Source organism: Thamnophis sirtalis, unplaced genomic scaffold (assembly GCF_051295495.1).
Source record: "Thamnophis sirtalis isolate CommonGarterSnake01/CBP01778 unplaced genomic scaffold, rThaSir2_p1.2 scaffold_2, whole genome shotgun sequence".
NCBI classification, from domain to species: Eukaryota; Metazoa; Chordata; class Lepidosauria; order Squamata; family Natricidae; genus Thamnophis; species Thamnophis sirtalis.
In genome coordinates, this window is record NW_028261382.1 from 24,903,247 (window position 1) to 24,922,981 (window position 19,735).

Consider the following 19,735-nt stretch of genomic DNA (forward strand, 5'->3'; position numbering starts at 1 on the left):
CCACTTGGCAAGGTCCTCCCACTCAGCCAGTCTTCTCACTTTCCACTTGTCTCCCTGGACCACATCCCCCAGAGGGATGAGGGGTCTTTGGCCTATGCTGCCTTGCCCGGGTTCATTGCCCAGCAGGTCTTCGGTCCCTGGTGTGGAGCATCCCTTGCCCTCTCTCTCATGGGCGTGGGTTGTTGCTCAGATCTCCCAGTTTGTGGGGTGTGCTGGCTGGCTGCATCCCTGCTCCATCTTGAGGCAGCATCGGAGCCTCTCCTCCTTTGAAACTTTTTTGCTGTCAACATCTCAGGGTTGTTGACCACCTGATGGGATCCAGGTAGGTTATTATTATGAGAGCTGACTTAATGTCAACCGTCCCATTGGTAAATGAGGCAAAAGAAACTCTTGGGACATTATTTAACAAGAGTGTAACTTTACTGATAATTCCACATAGGAAAAACCAGTTCTAAAGTTTTGCATGAAAACCAGCATAAGTGAAATCCCCTTTTCCCCCTGGATTTCCTCACGGTTTACTATCCAGCAATCATTTGCATTCATTTTGTTTTGGGAACATTCTGAGCATCTTGGGGTATTGGCTATGTCGACTCCGTTGCATTCCTCAATTCCTTCCCAAGCCTCCCTTTCCAATACTTTCCCTCCCCATCACTGTTGTCTGGTTGCAAGCAGGAGTGCGTAGCGAGTCAGCTATGACTTATTGTCTGAAACAAAAGAATTCGTTTAGACAAAACGTTCATTTTTATCACCGAAATTCTCCCCAACAGTGAAAAATTTAATTTCTCCCATCTTAACATGTCCTTTTAAATTTCAGTCCATGTATCACACAATTACAATTCACATTTGTGATAGTAACACCCAAGTATTTTACTTTGTTCTCAATCTTAAAATCAATTTTCTCCATCAATTCTATTTGATCTTCCAGTTTCATATTTTCTAACGTTTTTGTCTTCTGGTTATTAATTTTGAAACCTAATATGCTAAAGTCCTTTGTTAACTTCCCTGCAACTAATAGCACCTGTGCAGCTTGTTTTTCATTATTTCTGGATAAAATCAAATCTTTGTGTACCTCTTCAGGTATTAATTCAACTATCGGGAGCCTTTCCATTATTAGAATAAAGATGCCGATTTTGCTGTTTAACACCCAATTGTCTGGTGCATGTTTTGGTCTTAGTGTATTTTATTGTTGTTTCTAGATTATGTCTATCCTTTCTGTTGTGGCTTCCTGTACTTTGTTTTTTATTCTTTTAAGGTGTCCCCATTTCAATTTGCTGCTCAGTGACCTTAGTTATGAGAATGATTTAGACCAGGGGTGTCCAACTCGATTTCATTGAGGGCCGCATCAGAGTTGTGTTTGATGTGGAGGGGGGCATAGCCAGCTCAACGTCACTCGTGTCAAAGGTGCCTGTGGAGGCCTGAGCACTCTGCCAATGAAAATGGGCTCCTGAGCTCTGTTTCCGGCTGCAACGGTCTCCTGCAAACCCCGCACCCCGAGCTCTGTTTTCGCTGGCAGAGGCACCGTAGGCCGGTCGTTCACTGTTTCCACAAGGTGTGCCGCTTCCACACCGGCCTTCATGGGATCTGCCCTTGGAATTAGCTGGGCTTGTGGGTTGGCCCAAAGAAGATACACACATATACACACCCCAAAATGCAAGACAGGGTGGAAGGGCGAGAATCAGACTGGAAAAGCATTGGCTGCATTTTGGGTTCTGGCTCATAAAATACCTTCTACTTTCCCCTTGTCAGGGAAAGGTACTGAAGCATTTGCAGGGAATAAGATATGGGTGGATTTTGGAAAAGATTCAGATCAGCAATAATATCCCGCTTCGGTCGGAAGCTTTGAAGGTGGAGGCTGACCTTCTCTGGGTTCTTCAGGCACTCAGGAGGAAGACCCCAGGAAATACCAACAGCCCCAAAGAGGTAACAACATCTTCTTGTCAAGGAACCTAACATGAAGTGGACTGAAGTGAGCTGGACTGAAAAGAAAACTTACGTTTGATAAGATGCTTAAGGAAAGTGCCAACATGGACTCAGAGAAAAGCTAAGTCATGCTCTACTTGTGACAATATAATCAGCAAAGAAAACACATTACCATGGGAAATATTTATTTTATTTAAAGCTAGATGCTAACAATCAGTTTCTGAATTTTAAAAAACTGTGATGATTTGTCCTTTTTATTATAATTATGTCAGAAGGACCAAGTGGCCTAAAATGGAGGCAAGACGGTTAATAAAGCATGTTGCCCTTCCTGGTTAACTGGACTTCCTGGTTAAGTCTCCCAAAGAGGAAATTCATTTTTCCCACACGCTCCGCCCCAGGACTTTTCTTGAGCCATTAACGTTGCCTTGAGCCATTAACGTTGGATGCCCGTCCGTTCAACAAATTCAGTAGATCCCCTTCACTCTCTTGTTCTCTGGATCAAAAGGCGATTTGGTGTGGACTTGGGCTGGAAAAGGAACTCCCATCCTCTCCAAAATGTAGTCCCCGCTTTTTATATACTCAAGGGAGACCTGAGGAGGGGGAGACAAAGGGAAGCCTGGCCTGTCACTCTTGCTCCCCTGAGAAAAGAGAGAGAATCCCCACCACCACCCCGTCTCTACCACACCGGGCTTCCTCTGGTATTTTCTTATATCAAGAAAAATCCTTAAAAAAATATCTGCGATAAATAGTGTCATGTTATTTATTCCAACTGCAAAATGTACATTTCCTGTAGGAGGCAAGAAGGTGAGACCTCTCAGAGGAAGGGTCTCTGCTTGGGGGGCTTTGTCTTCTTTCCTATGAGAGGGGGGAGGGGGCGCTGCTCAGAGCCCCAGGTTCTTCTGCTGGCTCCAAAGAGCCCCAAAGTCCAAGCCACGGACACCCCCCCTTCCCCATCCCCTCTCCCCAAAGTCTGCCTGGCTGATCTCTCCTCTCCTCCTTAAGAGTCTCCCTCCCTACAGTCTCCATCAATATTCAGCAGGCTCCCCACCCCCCCAATCTCCTCTTTGTTCCCTGACTGCAATTACTGCAAACGGCAACCCACACACACAACCCCACCGGATGGACTCTGTGCTTCTGCCAGGACCACTGGGGCTCTGGGGGAGGCAGAAAAGCACCATGGAGGGAGAGAGGGGGAAGTGCTGCTTCTCTTTTGAAGAAATGGCCCCAGCACGGTGCCACTTAATGACAGTTTAATTGGGGTTTAGCATTGCCTGGGCAGATACTTGAATAGGTCTCTGGGGGCAGGACCCCTCCTGGCAGATCATTGTCAGGGTGAGTTTTGTGGGGTATCAGAAATTGGAGAAGGGGGGAGAGTTTGGAGGCTGCTCCTTGGAAACCAAACTGAGGGGGAGGCAGCTTCCAGATCAGCTGCCAGGGCATTCAGGACCTGGGACTCACGAAGCTGCCTTAAAGGTCCATGCAATCTTTTGACTGTACATCAATGCGCCCGTTACTGACCGTAAGGGATTCGGCCTCAACCAATGGGGGTGGGGGGCTTTTGAGGGATTTGCTCACCTGCAGAGGTCTCACTTTGAGAACAGCCAGTTGCAAACAGGAGGTAGGCTGGGGGAGGGAGCACCATGCCCCAATTCAGAGGTGGCTCTTTGCTGGGGAGGGGCCCCAGCCCCAGCCAGCTGTTCTTTTGGCTCCGTGTATTCCCTTCCCTCGCAGGAGTCTGAGGCCCACCTTCAAGGCAGAAGTGGGTCCAGGCCACTGAGGGTCTGAGGCCCTGAAGCTGTCATCTGCATCCCGCTGGCTCTCCTTCCAGATGGGACCAGGGAGGGTGATGGACGTGGGCTTAGGTTAAACACCCACCTCACCGCAAACCGTTATCTCAAAATGGGATTACCCAAAAAGCAGAATGCAGGTGAAGAGCTGACCCTCAGGCCCCCTTCTCAATCTGTTGGGGCCACCTAGTGGTCAGGGGGGTTCCACCACAAAAGCGCAGTAGACAAAAGCGCGGTCGACGAAAGCGCGTATGTGATGTCATCACAGCGCGACGAAAAAGATCGAAAAATGTAAAAATAAAGCAAAAACCTTACCCTAACCCCCCCAAACCTAACCCTAAACCTAACCCTTAACCTAACCCTAAACCTAACCCTTAACCTAACGAAAAACCTAACGCTAACCCTTAACCTAACGCTAAACGTAACACTAACGCTCTAAACCTAACCCTTAACCTAACCCTAACCCTAACCCTTAAACCTAACCCTAACCCTAACCCTAACCCTTACCTTTATGTGAATCGGCTTGCTGTAATTTAATTTTTTTTTCAATTTTTCGATCTTTTTCGTCGCGCTGATGACGTCACATATGTGCTTTCGTCGACCGCGCTTTTGTGGAACGCGGTTTTGACGGGTCACGGGTCAGGGGTGCTTTGCACAGACAGAGCAGCTCTTGCTTTCTCCCCAGAAGATCAAGGGGGGCACAGGACATTGCTGCCCCCACCCTCCCAACTGGATGGGCCCAGGGACATCGAGTCCTCTGGGAGAACCTCTAGATTCATGCTTTGGGGAGGTTTGGACTCTGTCAATAGCGGCATTATCTGGGCAAAGGAAATGCAAAGGGTCCAATCCGCTTTTCCTCAGCAGCTCATTTTCGCCAATCCGGATCAAGAAAGGAGCCCTCAGCACCCACAGTAGCCTTTGGGGGTGGCTCCTGCACATTGCCAACCAGAACCAAATGAGGGTCTTGCTACTCACCGGCCCTCCTTCAGGATCTCGGATGTAGCCATAGGCAATCGTTTTGTTGATAGCGTGTCCAAAGTCTGCCCTTCGGATGTGCCCCACAACCTGGCCGCAGCGCCAAATGGCCTCCAAGCCAAAGAGGGGGACTTTCCTGCAACACAGACGAAACTGCTGCCTCAAGAAAGGCCGAGCAGAGGCTGCTCCACACCACAGTCACTGCCTATGCAGCAACCTGTCAGCCTGGGTAGCCAGGCTGAATTTAGCACAGACTGCCTTAGTCAGACTGGCCCTTCTGGGTTGTCTCACGTAGTAAAGCTGGGAGCACTCTGACATGACCTTTAGCTTTACAACCACATTACTCAGCAGCAGAAATTCCACTCCTGTGGAATTACAATTATGATTGTAATTCAAGGACTATCTGTAGCTCTATTCTGAGTCCATTCAAGCTTCTCCAGGACTTTTAAAAGTCCCAGCACAGGACACCAATTCTAACGAAGCATCTAACGATGCACAAGGAAACCATTGCCACAGATCTGAACCAGCCCAAAACTGGTTGCCATTTCAGCTGCTGCTGCCACTGCTTGTAACCACATTACCCAATCTAATTCTTCTAATTTTCAGGATAATTTTAACCTTACTTGAATCTGAACATCTTCAGGATGGACCTGATAGACATGACTATGGGCAGGATGGGACTAGAAGACCTCCAAGGTGCTTCCAACCCCAGGAGTCTGGAAGGGAGTAGGAATAACACGACAGAGTCAGTAGTGAACACTGTCAGAAGATAAATACCGCAGCTCAGCAAACTTTAAATAAAATCTGTTATGAAAGATCAAGTATCTCTGAGTGGCAAGTTTTGAAATTTCAAAACTGATTATCCAGAAAGGGGCCCTGGACAGACTGGGGTGGGTGAGGTGGCGGCCATGCCTGCCACCAGCTACTCACTCGTCGATGGTGAAACAGGCCAGGCGACGGAAGAGACCAGCACCCTTCTGAGCCTCAACTGCCTCCCGTCCCAGGAAAGCCACCTCCGACTTCAGCTTGCAGGTGAAGGCCAGGCCGGCTTCCAGGGGACTATCGTCTGAGCGGAGATCTGCATGCCAGTGCCGATAACCTGGTGGGCCCAAAAGAGGCTCCATGTCAAGATGAATCGCTTCTACGCCAATTCATCCCCTCGTTCATGGACATAGCCCTGCCTATCCTTGAATAGATGGAGGGGGAATGAAACCCAATGTCGATCCTGAAGCTGGCCTGTCCAAAGCCATCTTGGAGCTTCAGTGCTACCACACTGGAGCTGAGGGACAGGGAGGGGGGATTAGAGATAGCTGGGATTGTGTGGTCAAAATAAAATATTTTCTCTTGGGAACCAAAGACGTTCTCACACCTAGCTGGAGGAAGGAGGAGTGATGTCACCACACCAGCAGCTGCTGCCTTGATTGGACCATGTGACAGATTGTTTGGGTTTGAGAGAAAAACTTTAATTTAAATTGAGGGACCTTTCAGAGTCAGTTTGTGCCAATATGATATTTCCAATTAATCTATTCTTTGAGTAATCTACCTGCCTCGGAGTTTTGATGGCTATGGATCTATTATTTGGAGCCCTGACACCCAAATCGATCCAGCCGCTTAAATGGAGTATGGAATGCCAAGTGGCTTTCGAGAAGCTCAAGCGGCTTTGGGCGGCAGAGCCAACACTTAAACACCCAAACCCGGAGGAGCCGCTTGTAAATACAAGCTGGGTGCTAGCGATGTGGCAGTGGGGGCCATCCTGTTCCAAAGAAACGCAGAGGGGTTGCTACAACCCTGTGCCTACCTGGAAACTGACTGACACTGAAAGGTGTTGGGCGGTGTGGGAAAAGGAGGCATATGTCGTTTGATAGTTCTGCTGACTTGGAGACAATTTCTAGAAGGCAATGATATTACGTAGTGAAGAACTTAGAAGCCTTAAAGACTCCAAGGAAGTTGTCCCCTAAACAAGTGTGATAGGCTCAGTACTTTAATCGGTTCAAATTCACCCTTTGGTACCTGCCGGGGGGGGGGGGGGGATTTCCTTGCTGATGCGCTCTCTCGGATGCCCCAATACAAAAGCACCTGAGAGGATGCTTTTATGTTAACTCCATTGTCCTCTCCCAGCAACTGGAAGCAGAGCTCTCAGTGAGGCAGTCGCCTCTAGCTACTCTGCCAGCTGACAGTGCACTGACCCAATGACTAAAGGAAGCTCTGAGGGAAGTTGGTTCAAAACTCACAAAATCGATCTGACAATGAGGGAGGACTGGTGTGGAAGGCAGACAAACTGTATGTCCTGGCCAGCCAGAGGATCCAGCTCCAAAAAGAAACCATGTCATAAAGCTGGCTGGTCACTTTGGGTTTGTGAAGAACCTTCACTTGGTTAAAAAAACAGTTCTGGTGGTCTAAGGTGAAGAAAGACATAGAAAACTAGGTGATCAGCTGCCTGGTGTGCATCCATGAAGAAATTGCCAGGGAAGTGTCCTGGGTTGCTACAACTGGTGGCCAAGCCCAGCAGACCATGAGAGGAAAACACCATGGACTTTATATGGAATTTCCTGAGTGTAATGAGAGCACCATAATTTGGACTGTGGTTGACCTGTTCTCCAACCAAGCACACCTCATTGAGTGTTCAAAGCTTCCCTCAGCTCAAAATCTGGAGAAAATGTTCATGCAGCACATTTACCAGCTGCATGGTCCCAAGATGCATTATTTCAGGGGTGCAGTTTACAGAAAAGTTTTGGTGGGAATTTATAAAGCAAACAGGGTCAGCTCAGGGACTTAAGTTTGGGATTCCATCTGAGTATCAATGGGGTGGCAGTATGAACTAATGCAATAGTGGAGCAATATTTCTGCTGTTGCTGTGTAAACTATGAGCAAACCAACTGGACGGAGCTCCTACCTTTTGTAGAGGTGGCTTATAATAACTCTGTGCATAGCTGCCCTGCATTCAACCCCTTTAAAGTGACCGTGAGAGTTGAGTTTGTGCCAATGCCAGAATTTCCAAGGGAACCCCTGCCCTCAGTAACGTTAGGATGGAGACTCTGCAGAAAGCCCTGAATAAAAGTAGGGAATCACAAAAGAAGCAGGCAGAGCAGAAAATTGCCCCCCAGAAGGAATTCAGGATTGGGGAGAATTCAGGATTGGGGAGACAGTATACCTGTCTACTAAATACCTGAAGCGGAACCAACCTTGTAAGAAACTGGGTCCCAAGTACATTTACCAGCTGCATGGAGTCCTGCTCCCAATTGTTTGAATTATAAACCCAGTTACAGTGGAATTACGGTAATGAGTTCACCAGGTGTTCCACTAGCTTGTTGAGACCCTTCTGAGGCTCCAAGTTAAGGCCAGTTGAGGGGAAGCCTCCTACTCCCGTGTTGGTGGGGAGGGGGGAACATTATGAGATAAAGATACTGGATTTAAGGGGGAATTACAATACTTAGTGCAATGGGAAGGATATCTCTCAATTGATGCCGAGTTGGTAGGTGCTTACAAGGTTAGTGCAGACAGGTTAGTAAAAAGGTTCCATGAAAAATACCTTCAGTGGTTGAAGAGATTAGTGAAGGCTAAGACCACCTAAATAACAATAATTAATCTATAATCTTTTCCAGGTGACTTTTTCCTTCAAGGGGCCAGCATGTCAAAATCGGATCGCTGTGCTTCTTTCAAACCTTAATGCTTTTCAACTTGCCAATGAACTGGGATGAGGGAAGGGAGAAAGGGAATGCCAAGAATGTATGCTGAGAGCATGGAAACCATCAAGGTCCCCACTGCAGGTGCTTGCGAGAGAGATAGACTGTTTCCCATAACAAGAGGATGTCTCATAATTGGACAATGTGATCACCCAGGGATGAAGGGGAAGATATTTTTAACTGGGCAAGCATTTGTGCAGGAAAACCAGAGGTGGTTTTATTTCTTCAGTACATGGTATATCCAGTAAAGCTTTACTTTTGGGAATTCAATTCTCCTGAGAGTGTCTCCTTGTTTTGTGTTCGCTACTCTATTCGCTACTCTGTTCCTAGAGGGACCTGAAATATCTTCATCTTTCTGCCCACGTAGGGAGTCCCTAGGCAAAAGTCAGGATTTATTTTGATGCTTTTATGGGCAGCTTAAAGGAAACGGGGGGAGGGGGGGCACAGAGCTCATCCCCTGTCCCACCCAGGCCCCTGGGCAAAGAGGAGTCAACCAAAGTGTCTAGGCCTCCTCCACAGCCTCCTTGACTTGGCCAAGAGAGCAGCAGATTTAATGGGCCAAAGAAGGAAGGGGGTCCTTGCAAAGGAAGCTGGAGGCTCTGAATTCTTGACTCCCCGCCCCATCTTCATAGAAAATACTATGAGATGTTGAAACCCTTGAAAGAGATGGAAGGAGGGATGGAGGAGGGAGGGATGGAGGAGGGAGGGAGGGAGGGAGGGAGGGAGGGAAGGAAGGAAGGAAGGAAGGAAGGAAGGAAGGAAGGGAGGGAGGGAGGGATCTCCACAATTCAGGCCCTGATGTGAAAGGAGGCCAGACAGCTGGCCTGAAGCACCTCCTTGCTCTCTCCTCTATTAATGGAACAAAACCATGGCAACAAATTAAATCAGCAGTTTGTATCCTTTTTCTTGTACTGCTAATTGCTAGCCTAATTGCAGACTGCTGGGATTTGGGGTCCAGTTGGAATGAATTTATTAAGACAACTTAGTGGACCCCAAGGAAGCAGAACTCAGGCCTGTGAGTAGAGCATAATTAGGAAATATAGAGGCAGGAGAGAGAAATGCAAGCAGAACTTGAAAAAGTGTCTAAAAATTCAAGTATATTTTTAAAAGAAGACACCAAAACTTTAAGAGGTTGGATTTGCCAGTCCTCCATAAAGTCCCCTTCCCCATTTCTGCCTCACCTGCCCTCCTGGCATCTATTTCTGCCAGGCCCGAGGCCTTCTTCCTGCCCAAAGTCCCAACCTAACCCGAAGATCTTGCTGGGGCCACTCTTAGTGTACCTGGACAAGAGATTTCTGGGGAGCAAGGCTACCCAAGGAAGCAGCTGGGCCCTTGCTGGTCATCTCCACCTCTCAGATTCCCTCACTAGACCTAGAGAGGCTGGTCTGACTGGCGGGAGAGAACTGACTCTGCCCTGAAGGTCCTTTTTTCAAGAGACAAATGGACTTTGTTTTTCCTTCTGAAGACGTTTTGCTTCTCATCCAAGAAGCTTCTTCAGCTCTGGCTGGATGTTGGGGAATGGGAGGATTTATCCTCCTTGCAGACAGCTGGCCATTTGCATCCTTTGAGAGAGTCGTTGAGACCACCTGGAGGCTTATCTCTGTCCTCAGGGTCACCTGAGTGGTGCAAATGGCTGTGGAGCCTTCTTGGAACTGCTGAAAGGACCGTGTTGTAGATTGGAGAGAGATGATGTCATATCCCTCCCCCTCGGTGGAGAGAGGGCTGTTCAGTTTGGACAGAGATGGCCTCTGTGACCCCGCTTTCAAACCACTTCCCATCGGTCAGAGCTGAAGAAGCTTCTTGGATGAGAAGCAAAATGTCTTCAAAGGAAAAGCAGCCTCTTGGAAAAAGCACCTTTGGGCCAACCATCACCTGGAGGACTGAGGCCCATGCGTGTGGGCCAAGCATGTGGGGTTCCTGGAGTCCTGGTGCAGGAAGGCAGACAAGCCTCTTCTTCCCATCAGCCTGGGCCCCACTGCTCATGAATGGGGTCTTTGGATAAACAGGGATATTCAGGGGGGGGGTCTTCCCCAAACCTTTCTCGATGCTGAGGGAGTCGATGGCTCTGTATCCGGCGTTGGCAATGCCGTGCTTGGCCCCGGCTTCCATGACTGCCTGGTAGACTCTCAGGCAGTGCTCCCGGGGCACATGCAGCTCCCAGCCCATCTCGCCCACGAACGACAGCCTCATGGCCCGCACCTGGAGACGGGGAAGAGGAGGTGGTGAGGGGAGGGTAGCAGGGGAAGCCCTGGGCTAACTCCCTGCCTGCCTGCCACCACTTCCAGAAACCTCTTTTACCCACCCCACTTTCTTCAGTGTAAGCCCCCTCCTCATTTGCAGAGAGCTGCTCAGCTCTGCTCAGAGTGACTCCCCTGGGCGTCTTGCGTGAAGTGTTTGGCTTCTCCATTCTTCCAGGGCTTTTGTGCTTGCTAGCTGGCCGTGGGGCCTCAGTCCAGCCATCACCAGAGGTTGGGCTGTGGCTCCTCTGCTCTCTGACAGGGGAGGACGGAGGCCTGCCGGGGGTGGGGGGCTTCTGGGAGCTGCCCCGCCATGGCCTGTACTCAGGGCCGTGCAGTCAGGGGAGGAAGGGGAGGCAGAGCCTCATCATTGTCATCATGAAAAGAAAAGGAAAAGGAAAAAGGCTGAGGTAGTTGCTGCCAGAGTCACAGTGGATGACTCTGCTTAGTGCTTAACTGTGTAAAAAAGCCTCTAAAAAGTGCTCTCTACAGGGGGCGGCAGGAGAACGAGGTGCCTCATTTAGTCTGACTTTATGATCACTCGAGCAGAGCTAAGCAAGGGTTAAAAGGTGAAAAATTCCTTATGTAGATGAGGCATGTGGTTCTCTCGCCTCTTGTAGAGGGCGTTTTTAGAGGCTTTTTAGAGGCTCTGGGATCAACTAGCTCAGTCTGATCTCAGAGCTCATGTCTTTCTCCTTCTACATTTTTTTTCTTTTCATGAGGGCAGGCAAAAGCAGAGTTGAAATCCTCTCTGAAACAGCTGGAAAAGGTCTGTGTGTGGGGAAGGGGGAGGAATTCAAAAAATTTGATTGCATGCAGAGCCACGTTGCCTTTTCAAACAAACACACACACACACACACACAGCTGGATAAAAGTATATAAGCCCAGCTTCACTGATTACAAGCTTGAAAAGGCAACGTGGCTTCACCTGCAATCAAAGGCTCAGATCGGAAGGCAGCAGGGGAAGGGGGGGTATGGCAGAGGTGCTGCTTTTAAGCCATTGGAAAATATATCCAATCCAACTTCTGTGTTTGTGTTTGAAAGAGAGTGAGACAGGGATCCAACTTCTCTCTGTGTGTGTCTGTTTGAGAGAGGGGGGAAGGAGGGAGAGAGGAAGGAAGGAGAGGGAGGGAGAAGAAAAAGAATGAAGGAAAGCTTAATTTGCAAGGGGGGAAATGCTGTCGCTTTAAATCGGAACTGAGCATGCCTGGCTGTGGAATTCTGGGAGTTGAAGTCCACAAGTCTAAAAAAATTTGAAACCCCTGTGTCAGTGCCTCACCAGCTATAAACCTCACCGCACATCACTGCCTGGACTTGCTCTGGGCTGTGATGGCCCCACCTTCTTCCCTGGGAGCGGCTGAAAGCAGCTCCTTGCACAAGACATTCAGCACCTGCACCTCTCTTGTGAAGGCTGCCAGGAGGGTGAAAAGCACCTCACCGGCCTCCATTGTCCCCTGACCCATAATAATCCCTCGGCACCTGTCCTCCTTCCCCTCCCCAACTGCTTCTGGAGGCTCTTCAAGGAGAAGCAACTGGGATGGGGGGAGGGGAGTCTCTCAGCCACTCTCAGCCATTCCCTGCTCCCCAATGAGATGGCCTCTGCCTTGCTCCAGGCCCCCACTTCCCTTTCAGGCCACACCCTGCCCCCACATTCCCGGATACAGCATCAGCATACACACTGCGCGGAGAGGGGAGGCTTTGGAGAGACCCTGGGATGGCCCCCCCTTCTTGGCCCGCTTGATGCAGACCCCCCTGCTCCTCCAGGGGGCCCTGTCCATGTGGCCCAGGTTAGCTGGCTCTGAGCCTGCCCTCCTGGGAATGCCCCTCTCGCTGCCCTGCTCCCGATCCTAACTCCTTTGGATGAAGTCTCGGATCACAAGTGCTGAGCTTGAACTGAAACCTGAGTGAACCAGGCCTTGATCTTCCTAACAAGTCCTGACCACATTCTCCTGCTCAAAAGACTCCGAGATTCCACCACCACCCCAGCCTTTGTAGGCTCCTCCATGGATGGTGTCACCCACAGCCTGACAGGGAGCAGCCAGGAACCCCACGCAAGAGCCCTCCCATCTCCTGCACACCAGCATTTGGGCTGTTGATCCTGGCCAGGGCATGTTAACTTAAGATGTGGCCATTGACCTATGGCCACACCTCAGCTGACCTGTCCACTGGGTCCCCTTAGTGATAACCACCAGGGAGACTGGCCTCCTCCCTACCTTGCCCACTGTGGAGCCATGGGAGGGCTGGGTCACAGTTCTTCCAAGAAGACTGAGTGCAACGGTAGCCAGAAGCCTCAGGGGGGGGCAGGGAGGAACCGTTTCATTGCCCGCCTTGAGGTCCTCTCAGCTGCCTTTGAGCTGGGGAGAGAGAGGTCCCGACGGGTTGCTTGTCCCAGCTTTGCACATTCAAATGATTTTGCCTAATTCCCTGAGGCTCATCTGGGCTCTGCCTGATGCATAGGACTAAATCTGTCCTCGTTAATGCCGTCAGTCAGCTCAAAGCTCCATTCCCGCAGCAGAGCTCAGCTTGGTGAGCCTCCTGGCCACAACTGGTCCTCCGCCTCTTCCTCCACCAGCACTGGTCCCGGAGTCTCGGGGGCTCTGAGGAGGCTCCATGCATTGAAAGCTCCATGGAGTTTTTGTCACCCCCAGGCAGCCCAGGTGCTATTTCAGACGGGGGGGGGGGGGCTCTGGTTGCTGAACCTAAAGTGGCTGTGACGTTTAAGATCTGGCCTTCTGAAGTGCTTTCCAGCAAAAGTCAGTTGTCAAAGGGGGCCCAAAGATTTCCCCCTCCCTTCATCTGGCTCTTCCAAAAACGACCCAGGGAGAATTAATTCGTAATTTGTAATTTAATGATCTTATATGCCGCCCAATCCCGTAGGACTCTGGGCGACTTACAAATATGAGATAAAATAAAAATAACAAATAGGGGATAAAAAACGAAAAACAGTTTAAAAAACACAACATACATTCGGCTTAGCTAGGGGCTGGACCTAATTTATAGATCAACAGCCCCAGGCCTGCCGGAACAGCCAGGTTTTGGTGGCTTTTTGGAAGGCCGTGAGAGTGGGGACGGTCCGGATCTCTGCGGGCAGATCGTTCCACAGAGCCGGAGCAGCTACAGAAAAGGCTCTTCCCCGAGTGGTCGCCAGCCGGCATTGTCCGGTCGACGGCACCCGGAGGAGGCCTAGCCTGTGAGTTCTTATCGGCCGTTGGGAGGTATGCAGCAGGAGGCGGTCTCTCAGATATCCAGGTCCAAGGCCATGTAGGGCTTTAAAGGTAATCACCAGCACCTTGTAGCGCGTCTGGAGACCAATAGGGAGCCAGTGCAGCTCGCGGAGGATAGGTGTAACATGGGTGTACCGAGGTACTCCTGAAATCGCTCACGCGGCTGCATTCTGGACCAACTGTAGTCTCCGAACACTCTTCAGGGGCAGCCCCATGTAGTGTGTGTAGCACTAATCGAGCCTTGAGGTGACGAGGGCATGAGTGACTCCCGGTCCAGATAGGGCCGCAACTGGTGCACCAGGTGGACCTTGGCAAAAGCCCCCCTGGTCACAGCCGACAAATGATGTTCTAACGGCAGCTGCAGATCCAGGAGGATACCCAAGTTGCGGGCCCTCTCTGAGGGGTGTAAACTTTCACCCCCCAGGCTAATAGATGGAGAATCTGGACTATCCTTGGAAGGAAACATCAATAGCCACTTGGTCTTGTCTGGGTTGAGTGCCAGCTTGTTCACTCCCATCCACACCCTAACAGCCTCCAGGCACTGGCACATCAGTTCCACTGCTTTGCTGAGTTGGCACAGGGCGGACAGATACAGTTGAGTATCGTCCACATACTGGTGGTGTTTAATCCCGTGCCGGCGAATGATCTCACCCAGCGGGGGGAGGTTGAAGACTGGACGGTAGATTTTAAGGATAGCTGGATCCAGAGAAGGTTTCTTAAGGAGGGGTCTCACCACTGCATCCTTAAAGGGCTGCGGGAAAGATCCCTCCTGTAAAGAGGTGTTAATAATTCTCTGGAACCAGCCTCGTGTAACCTCCCTGCTGGCCGAGACCAGCCAGGAGGGACACGGGTCCAGTAAGCAGGTGGAGGCACTTACCGCTCCGATGGCCTTGTCCACTTCCTCAGGAGTAACAGGCTGGAACTCGCTCCAAGAAATCCTATCAAGGCCCACCCCCAGCATCTTGGCAGGAACTGCCCAAGTGGAGTCCAGGTCCGTCTGAATCTGGGTGACTTTGTCCGATAGAAACTGAACAAATTCCTCAGCTCTTCCCTGCAAGGGTTCCTCCGCATCCCTCCCTTTCAGGAGGGAGCGAGTAATCCTAAACAGGGCGGCTGGGCGAGATTCTGTGGACTCAATAAGAGCGGAAAAATGTGCACATTTTGCCGCCTGTATCGCCATGAGATAAGTCCTAATAAAGGCTCTTAGCAGTGTTCGGTCAGATTCGGAGTTACTAGCCCTCCAGCGTCGCTCTAGGCGTCTCTTTTGGCGCTTCATCTCCCAGAGTTCCTCAGTAAACCAAGGAGCCCTCCTGGATCCACTGCTGCGGAGAGGCCGCAAAGGCGCAATCTGGTCAAGAGCCCCAGCCGCCGCTATATTCCAGGCAGCAACCAAGGACTCTGTCAGACTGCAGGCAAGGGAGTCAGGTATCTCCCCAAGCCACGTTAGAAATCCCGATGGGTCCCGCCTGGGGCGGAACCATTTAATCGGCTCCACCTCCCTGCAGTGGGGGAGTAGTTTCCGAAAGTCCAGCCTCAGTAGGAAGTGATCTGACCATGACAGGGGCAAGATCTCAATGCCCTTCAATTCCAGATCAAGTCTCCACTGCCCCGAGAGAAACATGAGGTCGAGCGTGTGTCCCGCTGTATGAGTCAGACCTCTTAGCCTGCTCTGCCCCACTCAACCACTTTGATGGTCGGAATGGGACCTTCTGGCTTCTACCCTGGCCCCCACCCCCGCTCCTTCTCCTCCAGGCTTCCGCCTCTGCCCATTTACTTCCCACTTTCCTCCTCTGCTGCCCCTCCCAGCCATTTACCCTGGACAATGGGCTTCCGTCCCTACCTTGTACCCTGCTGGCAGAGTCCCCTTGCAGGGGTGCTAAATGTAAGAGTACCCTGGCCCCTGCCCCTTTTCTCCTGGTTCATTTCCCATCCTTTTCTGCACTAGGTAGAATCATCCAATACCATGTAATGAATTTTTTTTACACACACACACACACACACACTTATCCCTGTACTTTTCCACTGCTCCTGCCAACCAGTAATTTTGCTCTGGTTTGTATTCCTTTGGAGTGTGTGCCTTAATGCCAGGCCAAAGCTCAGCAAAAAGGGGTCCACGTTTTGCAAAATCCTTGATGCTCCAGCAGAGGATAGAAAAGAAAAGTGGCACTTTCTTGCTTTCACCCCCTGCTCCCCCACCCCACCCCAGAGGGAGTCCCAAAGAAAGCATCCCCTGCCCCCTCCAGGCCCTGCCCTAGCCCTGGGAAGACAAGTGGAGGTCTTACCAGGCAGCCAGCAGCCTTGGCCAGCTGATGGGTGGAGAATGGGAAGGCCTCATTGCTCAGGTCCACATTGAGAACTTCCTGCAGGACAGTTCGGCTGAACAGAGAAGAAGACCCCAATGAATGACCCTCACTGCCAGCTCTGAGCCTCCCAAGAGGGCCTGGCTCCCTCAGAGCATCACAGCTGCCCCATGCCAGAGGCCCCCTCAACCAGAGCACCAAGAGTCGCCAAGGCAGCTGCAGCACCAACTCCTTAATCCCGCAAAGCCTCGGCTCGGCTCAGCCAGCATAGACCATTCAGACGTCCTGGGACCCCAGCCACAGCCCTCAGATCTGGGATAAGGCAGAAGTGGGGTTCTTGCATGGACCAACAACAGCCTTAAGCAGAGGGAGCTCAGTTCTCTCCCTGTTTCAGGTTTGGTAGAAGGTTAGATTGCTAACACGCTTTATATCAGGTTGGGCACAGTTATCAGAAACAACTGCAGACCGACTTCCTTAATTTCCAGATGGAGAAATCACTGCATAAGGTCTTCCAATATTTGCCTTTAAAATGGTGTCCTTTCTGCCTTCATACATGCATTGCTACAAACTTTGATCAACCTATTAACTTCCAAGGGACTAACACCTTTCTTATTTTTTTCTCCCCAGGCAGCTGTCAGATCCTGCATGAGGTGAGCCTTAGGAGGAAAGTCTCAGGCCAAATGCTCCGTCTCTTTGAGCAGCTTTCTCAAAATCTCGGCTCTCCCTCTCCACACCTTCACCTGACAAAATTTACCCAGAATATCTATAGTTGGGGGAGGGGGGCAGCACTGGAAGACAAAGCTGATTTGACAATCACACATTACATTTCAAAGCCTCCCAAACTTCTAATCAATGTGTAGCAAACAGCGCGAGATGAAAACATGGATCGACTGTGAGCTCTGATTGCTTTGGGGAGAGGCTGACATTCCACTTAAGTTTAAGATGGCTGTGAAAGCAAAATATTTGATATTATGAAAAGGCCAGCAGGGAAACGAAGAGAAACTGGTGATTTGCTGTTTTTGTTCCCTGGACTCAGATATGTGAACCCCCAACGTCCCATGTGCAAAGACACAAACCTGGCAAGTTGGTGAGTCTCTTCCCTTTTCCACAAGGAGCGTTGCACCAATGGTCTGGGAGGCAGCTGTGCAAATCTCCTCAGGTTGACAAGCAAAGGTGCCAAAGGGAGCCCTCCAAGGCAGCCCTCAAAGCCAGGAAGCAAAGAGTCCACCAGCCCAGGAGGAGCCAATCTGGACTCAGAAGGAGCTGAGGCCGGGACTGGATTCCCTGCTCACCACACCCGGGCCTATCTGGGAGGGACTGGAGGTCAACTGGCAGAAGGAAGCTGCTACCTTGGGTGATCTCTGTAGCAAGCAATGCTCACCCTGGAATGGCCAGCCTAGGCATTCTGCCAGGTGGGCCAGGAGGAGGAGGAAAGGCTGCCCCCTTGGCACCCCTGGGCATTGGTCTTACTGAACACTATGACAGAGGGACTGTGGTCCCATCCGCATTGGACCAAACTCCGAGACTCACCTGGCAGGGCCTTGAATGCTGATCATGCCCAGCTCTTCCGACCGGTCGATCAACTGGCACTGAAAGTGTTTCTCCTGCAGCACCGTCCTGATATGTGACCAGTTGTACTGGGCAGCAGCGCCCCCAATAGCCAGATAGTAGCCATCCCCTAAAAAGGATGAGAGTCACGTTGGCAAGTGCAGCAGGCCCTGGAAGCTGTGGGCTGCGGTGCCACTTAGGCCAAGGAAGCGGGGCTCACAGAGCCCTCCAGGTTGCTGCTCCTGCTCTGTTGCTGGCTGATCGATTGATCGGCTGAATTCATCCCCACCACAACTCAGGAGACTTGGCAGTTTACAAGTGATGTTCTGCTGACAACTGCACAACATCCTTAAATCCTGGCTGTCCACTTTTAGATTGGGGAGGGAGGCAGATCCTCTGCAGAGCTGCCAAAAGCAAAACACACTCTTTCCCAACCAGACAGACAATCCAAATTCTGCATTTAATGACGTGTCATAAATAAAGTCACCTTCCTTTGACCAAGAGTTCACCCTGCTGACCTTCCACCTGCCAGAAATTGGACTACTGCAATATGCATCTCCGTGGGGCTGCCCTTGAAAAGATCCAGAAACTTCAGCTGGGAGAGAATGGAGAATGCAGGGGAGCAAGCAGCACACGTTATACCTCCGCTTCGCAAGTGGCCTTGGCAAGCGGTTTGCTTCTGGTCAAATTCAAGCTGCTGGTCTGGCCTTCAAAGCTTTGTACCGCAGGGGACCGGGCTCCCTCTGCCTGGTCGCATTCGCCCACCTGCTGGATCAGGCAGAGCTACAGAGGCCATCAGGCACGGCTCCTCCAAAACCAGACCGGCTCTTTTCAGTGTCTCCATCAGGTTCTGGCCTGGGGCTGCCAGGCGACCTTGTTGAGGGACCATTTTTATCCTGAGGTTTGCGTTTTTGCTTTTGTGATAATTATTTCTACATTTTCTATACTGTTTTCTATGTAGTAATGTTACTGATTCTTGCCACCCAGGGTTGTCTTTGGTGACTATATTATCACTGTGGTGGCACAGTGGTCAGAGTACAGTACTGCAGGTTACTTCTGCTGATTGCTGGCTGTCTGCAATTTGGCAGTTCAAATCTCACCAGGCTCCAGGTTGACTCGCCCTTCCATCCTTCTGAGTGAGGGTAAAATGAGGACCCAGATTGTTGCGGGCTAGAGGGTGACTCTGTAAAGCGCTTAGAGGGGGCTGGGAAGCACTGTAAAGTGGCATATAAGTCTAAGGGCTATTGCTATGTCTATCTGTCAGCCTATCATCTATCCATCCATCAGCAGCTGTGGTGTTGCAGTGGTTAGAATGCAGCATTGCAGGCTAACTCTGCTGACTGTCAGCAGTTCAATTCTTAGGGGCAATAGTGCTTAGAGAGGGCTGGAAAGCACTGCACAGCGGTATAGAAGTCTAAGTGCTATTGTTATATCAATTGAATTGAAAAATAAATAACTGAGCACCCACCTCAAGCCCTTCAGCTTTTCCAATCAACCCAAAGTGACTCAGTGTTGCCACAAAAAAGGGCAATATGTCCAAAACCAGAAGTGGAAGCCAGATGTTATGTGGCCTCTCCCTTGAGGAGCTCTTTCAGTATGGGCACAAGGGGGAAGCACAGGCTGGGGCCCTGAAGGCAGTTCATGGCCCAGCCCCCTCCTCTTCCTCTTCCTCAGCATGGCCAGCCTCAGGCCCAAATGCTGCTTCTCACTTGCCACACCCACCCTCTCAAGTGCTGGGAGGAGGGTCTCAGCAGCATCTCTTCTCTTGTGCTTCACCTGATAATTGGCCCTAATAAAACTCGAAAAACATAGGTGCTGCTCTAATTGCCTGTCAAGCGGAAGCCTCTCTGGGCTGGCAGCTCCTGCACCCAAAATAATAATGGCTTGGCGGGATCTGGCTCTGGAGCGCTAATCAGCTCCCTTTCTTCCACATGTCAATCTCAGGCGGAGATTGTCAGATTCCCTGGTTCAAACCTTGCAGAACCTGCTAGGAGCAGAACAGGCAGAAGCTGCAAAAACAAAACAGAAGAAAACAGCTGGAAGTCTCTGTCAGGGCAAATT

General features: G+C 50.6%; 1 protein-coding gene across 5 annotated transcripts in view; it reads right to left on the reverse strand.

The window, feature by feature from the left end:
• Window positions 1-261: 261 nt before the first annotated feature.
• Window positions 262-19,735, reverse strand: part of SARDH (sarcosine dehydrogenase) — a 62,225-nt gene continuing 42,751 nt past the window's right edge. For 2 of the 5 annotated variants that reach the window (XM_087704476.1, XM_087704475.1), the window contains 6 exons: window positions 17,657-17,804; window positions 16,109-16,202; window positions 10,402-10,564; window positions 5,613-5,781; window positions 4,683-4,818; window positions 2,093-2,510 (listed from right to left, as the gene is read on the reverse strand). In XM_087704476.1, coding sequence (XP_087560602.1) covers window positions 2,385-2,510; window positions 4,683-4,818; window positions 5,613-5,781; window positions 10,402-10,564; window positions 16,109-16,202; window positions 17,657-17,804 — 836 coding nt within the window. In that variant the 3' untranslated portion in view covers window positions 2,093-2,384. Of the gene's footprint in view, window positions 705-2,092; window positions 2,511-4,682; window positions 4,819-5,612; window positions 5,782-10,401; window positions 10,565-16,108; window positions 16,203-17,656; window positions 17,805-19,735 lie in introns of those variants that run through there. The other 3 variants (XM_087704477.1, XM_087704479.1, XM_087704478.1) reach the window with 3 other exon arrangements.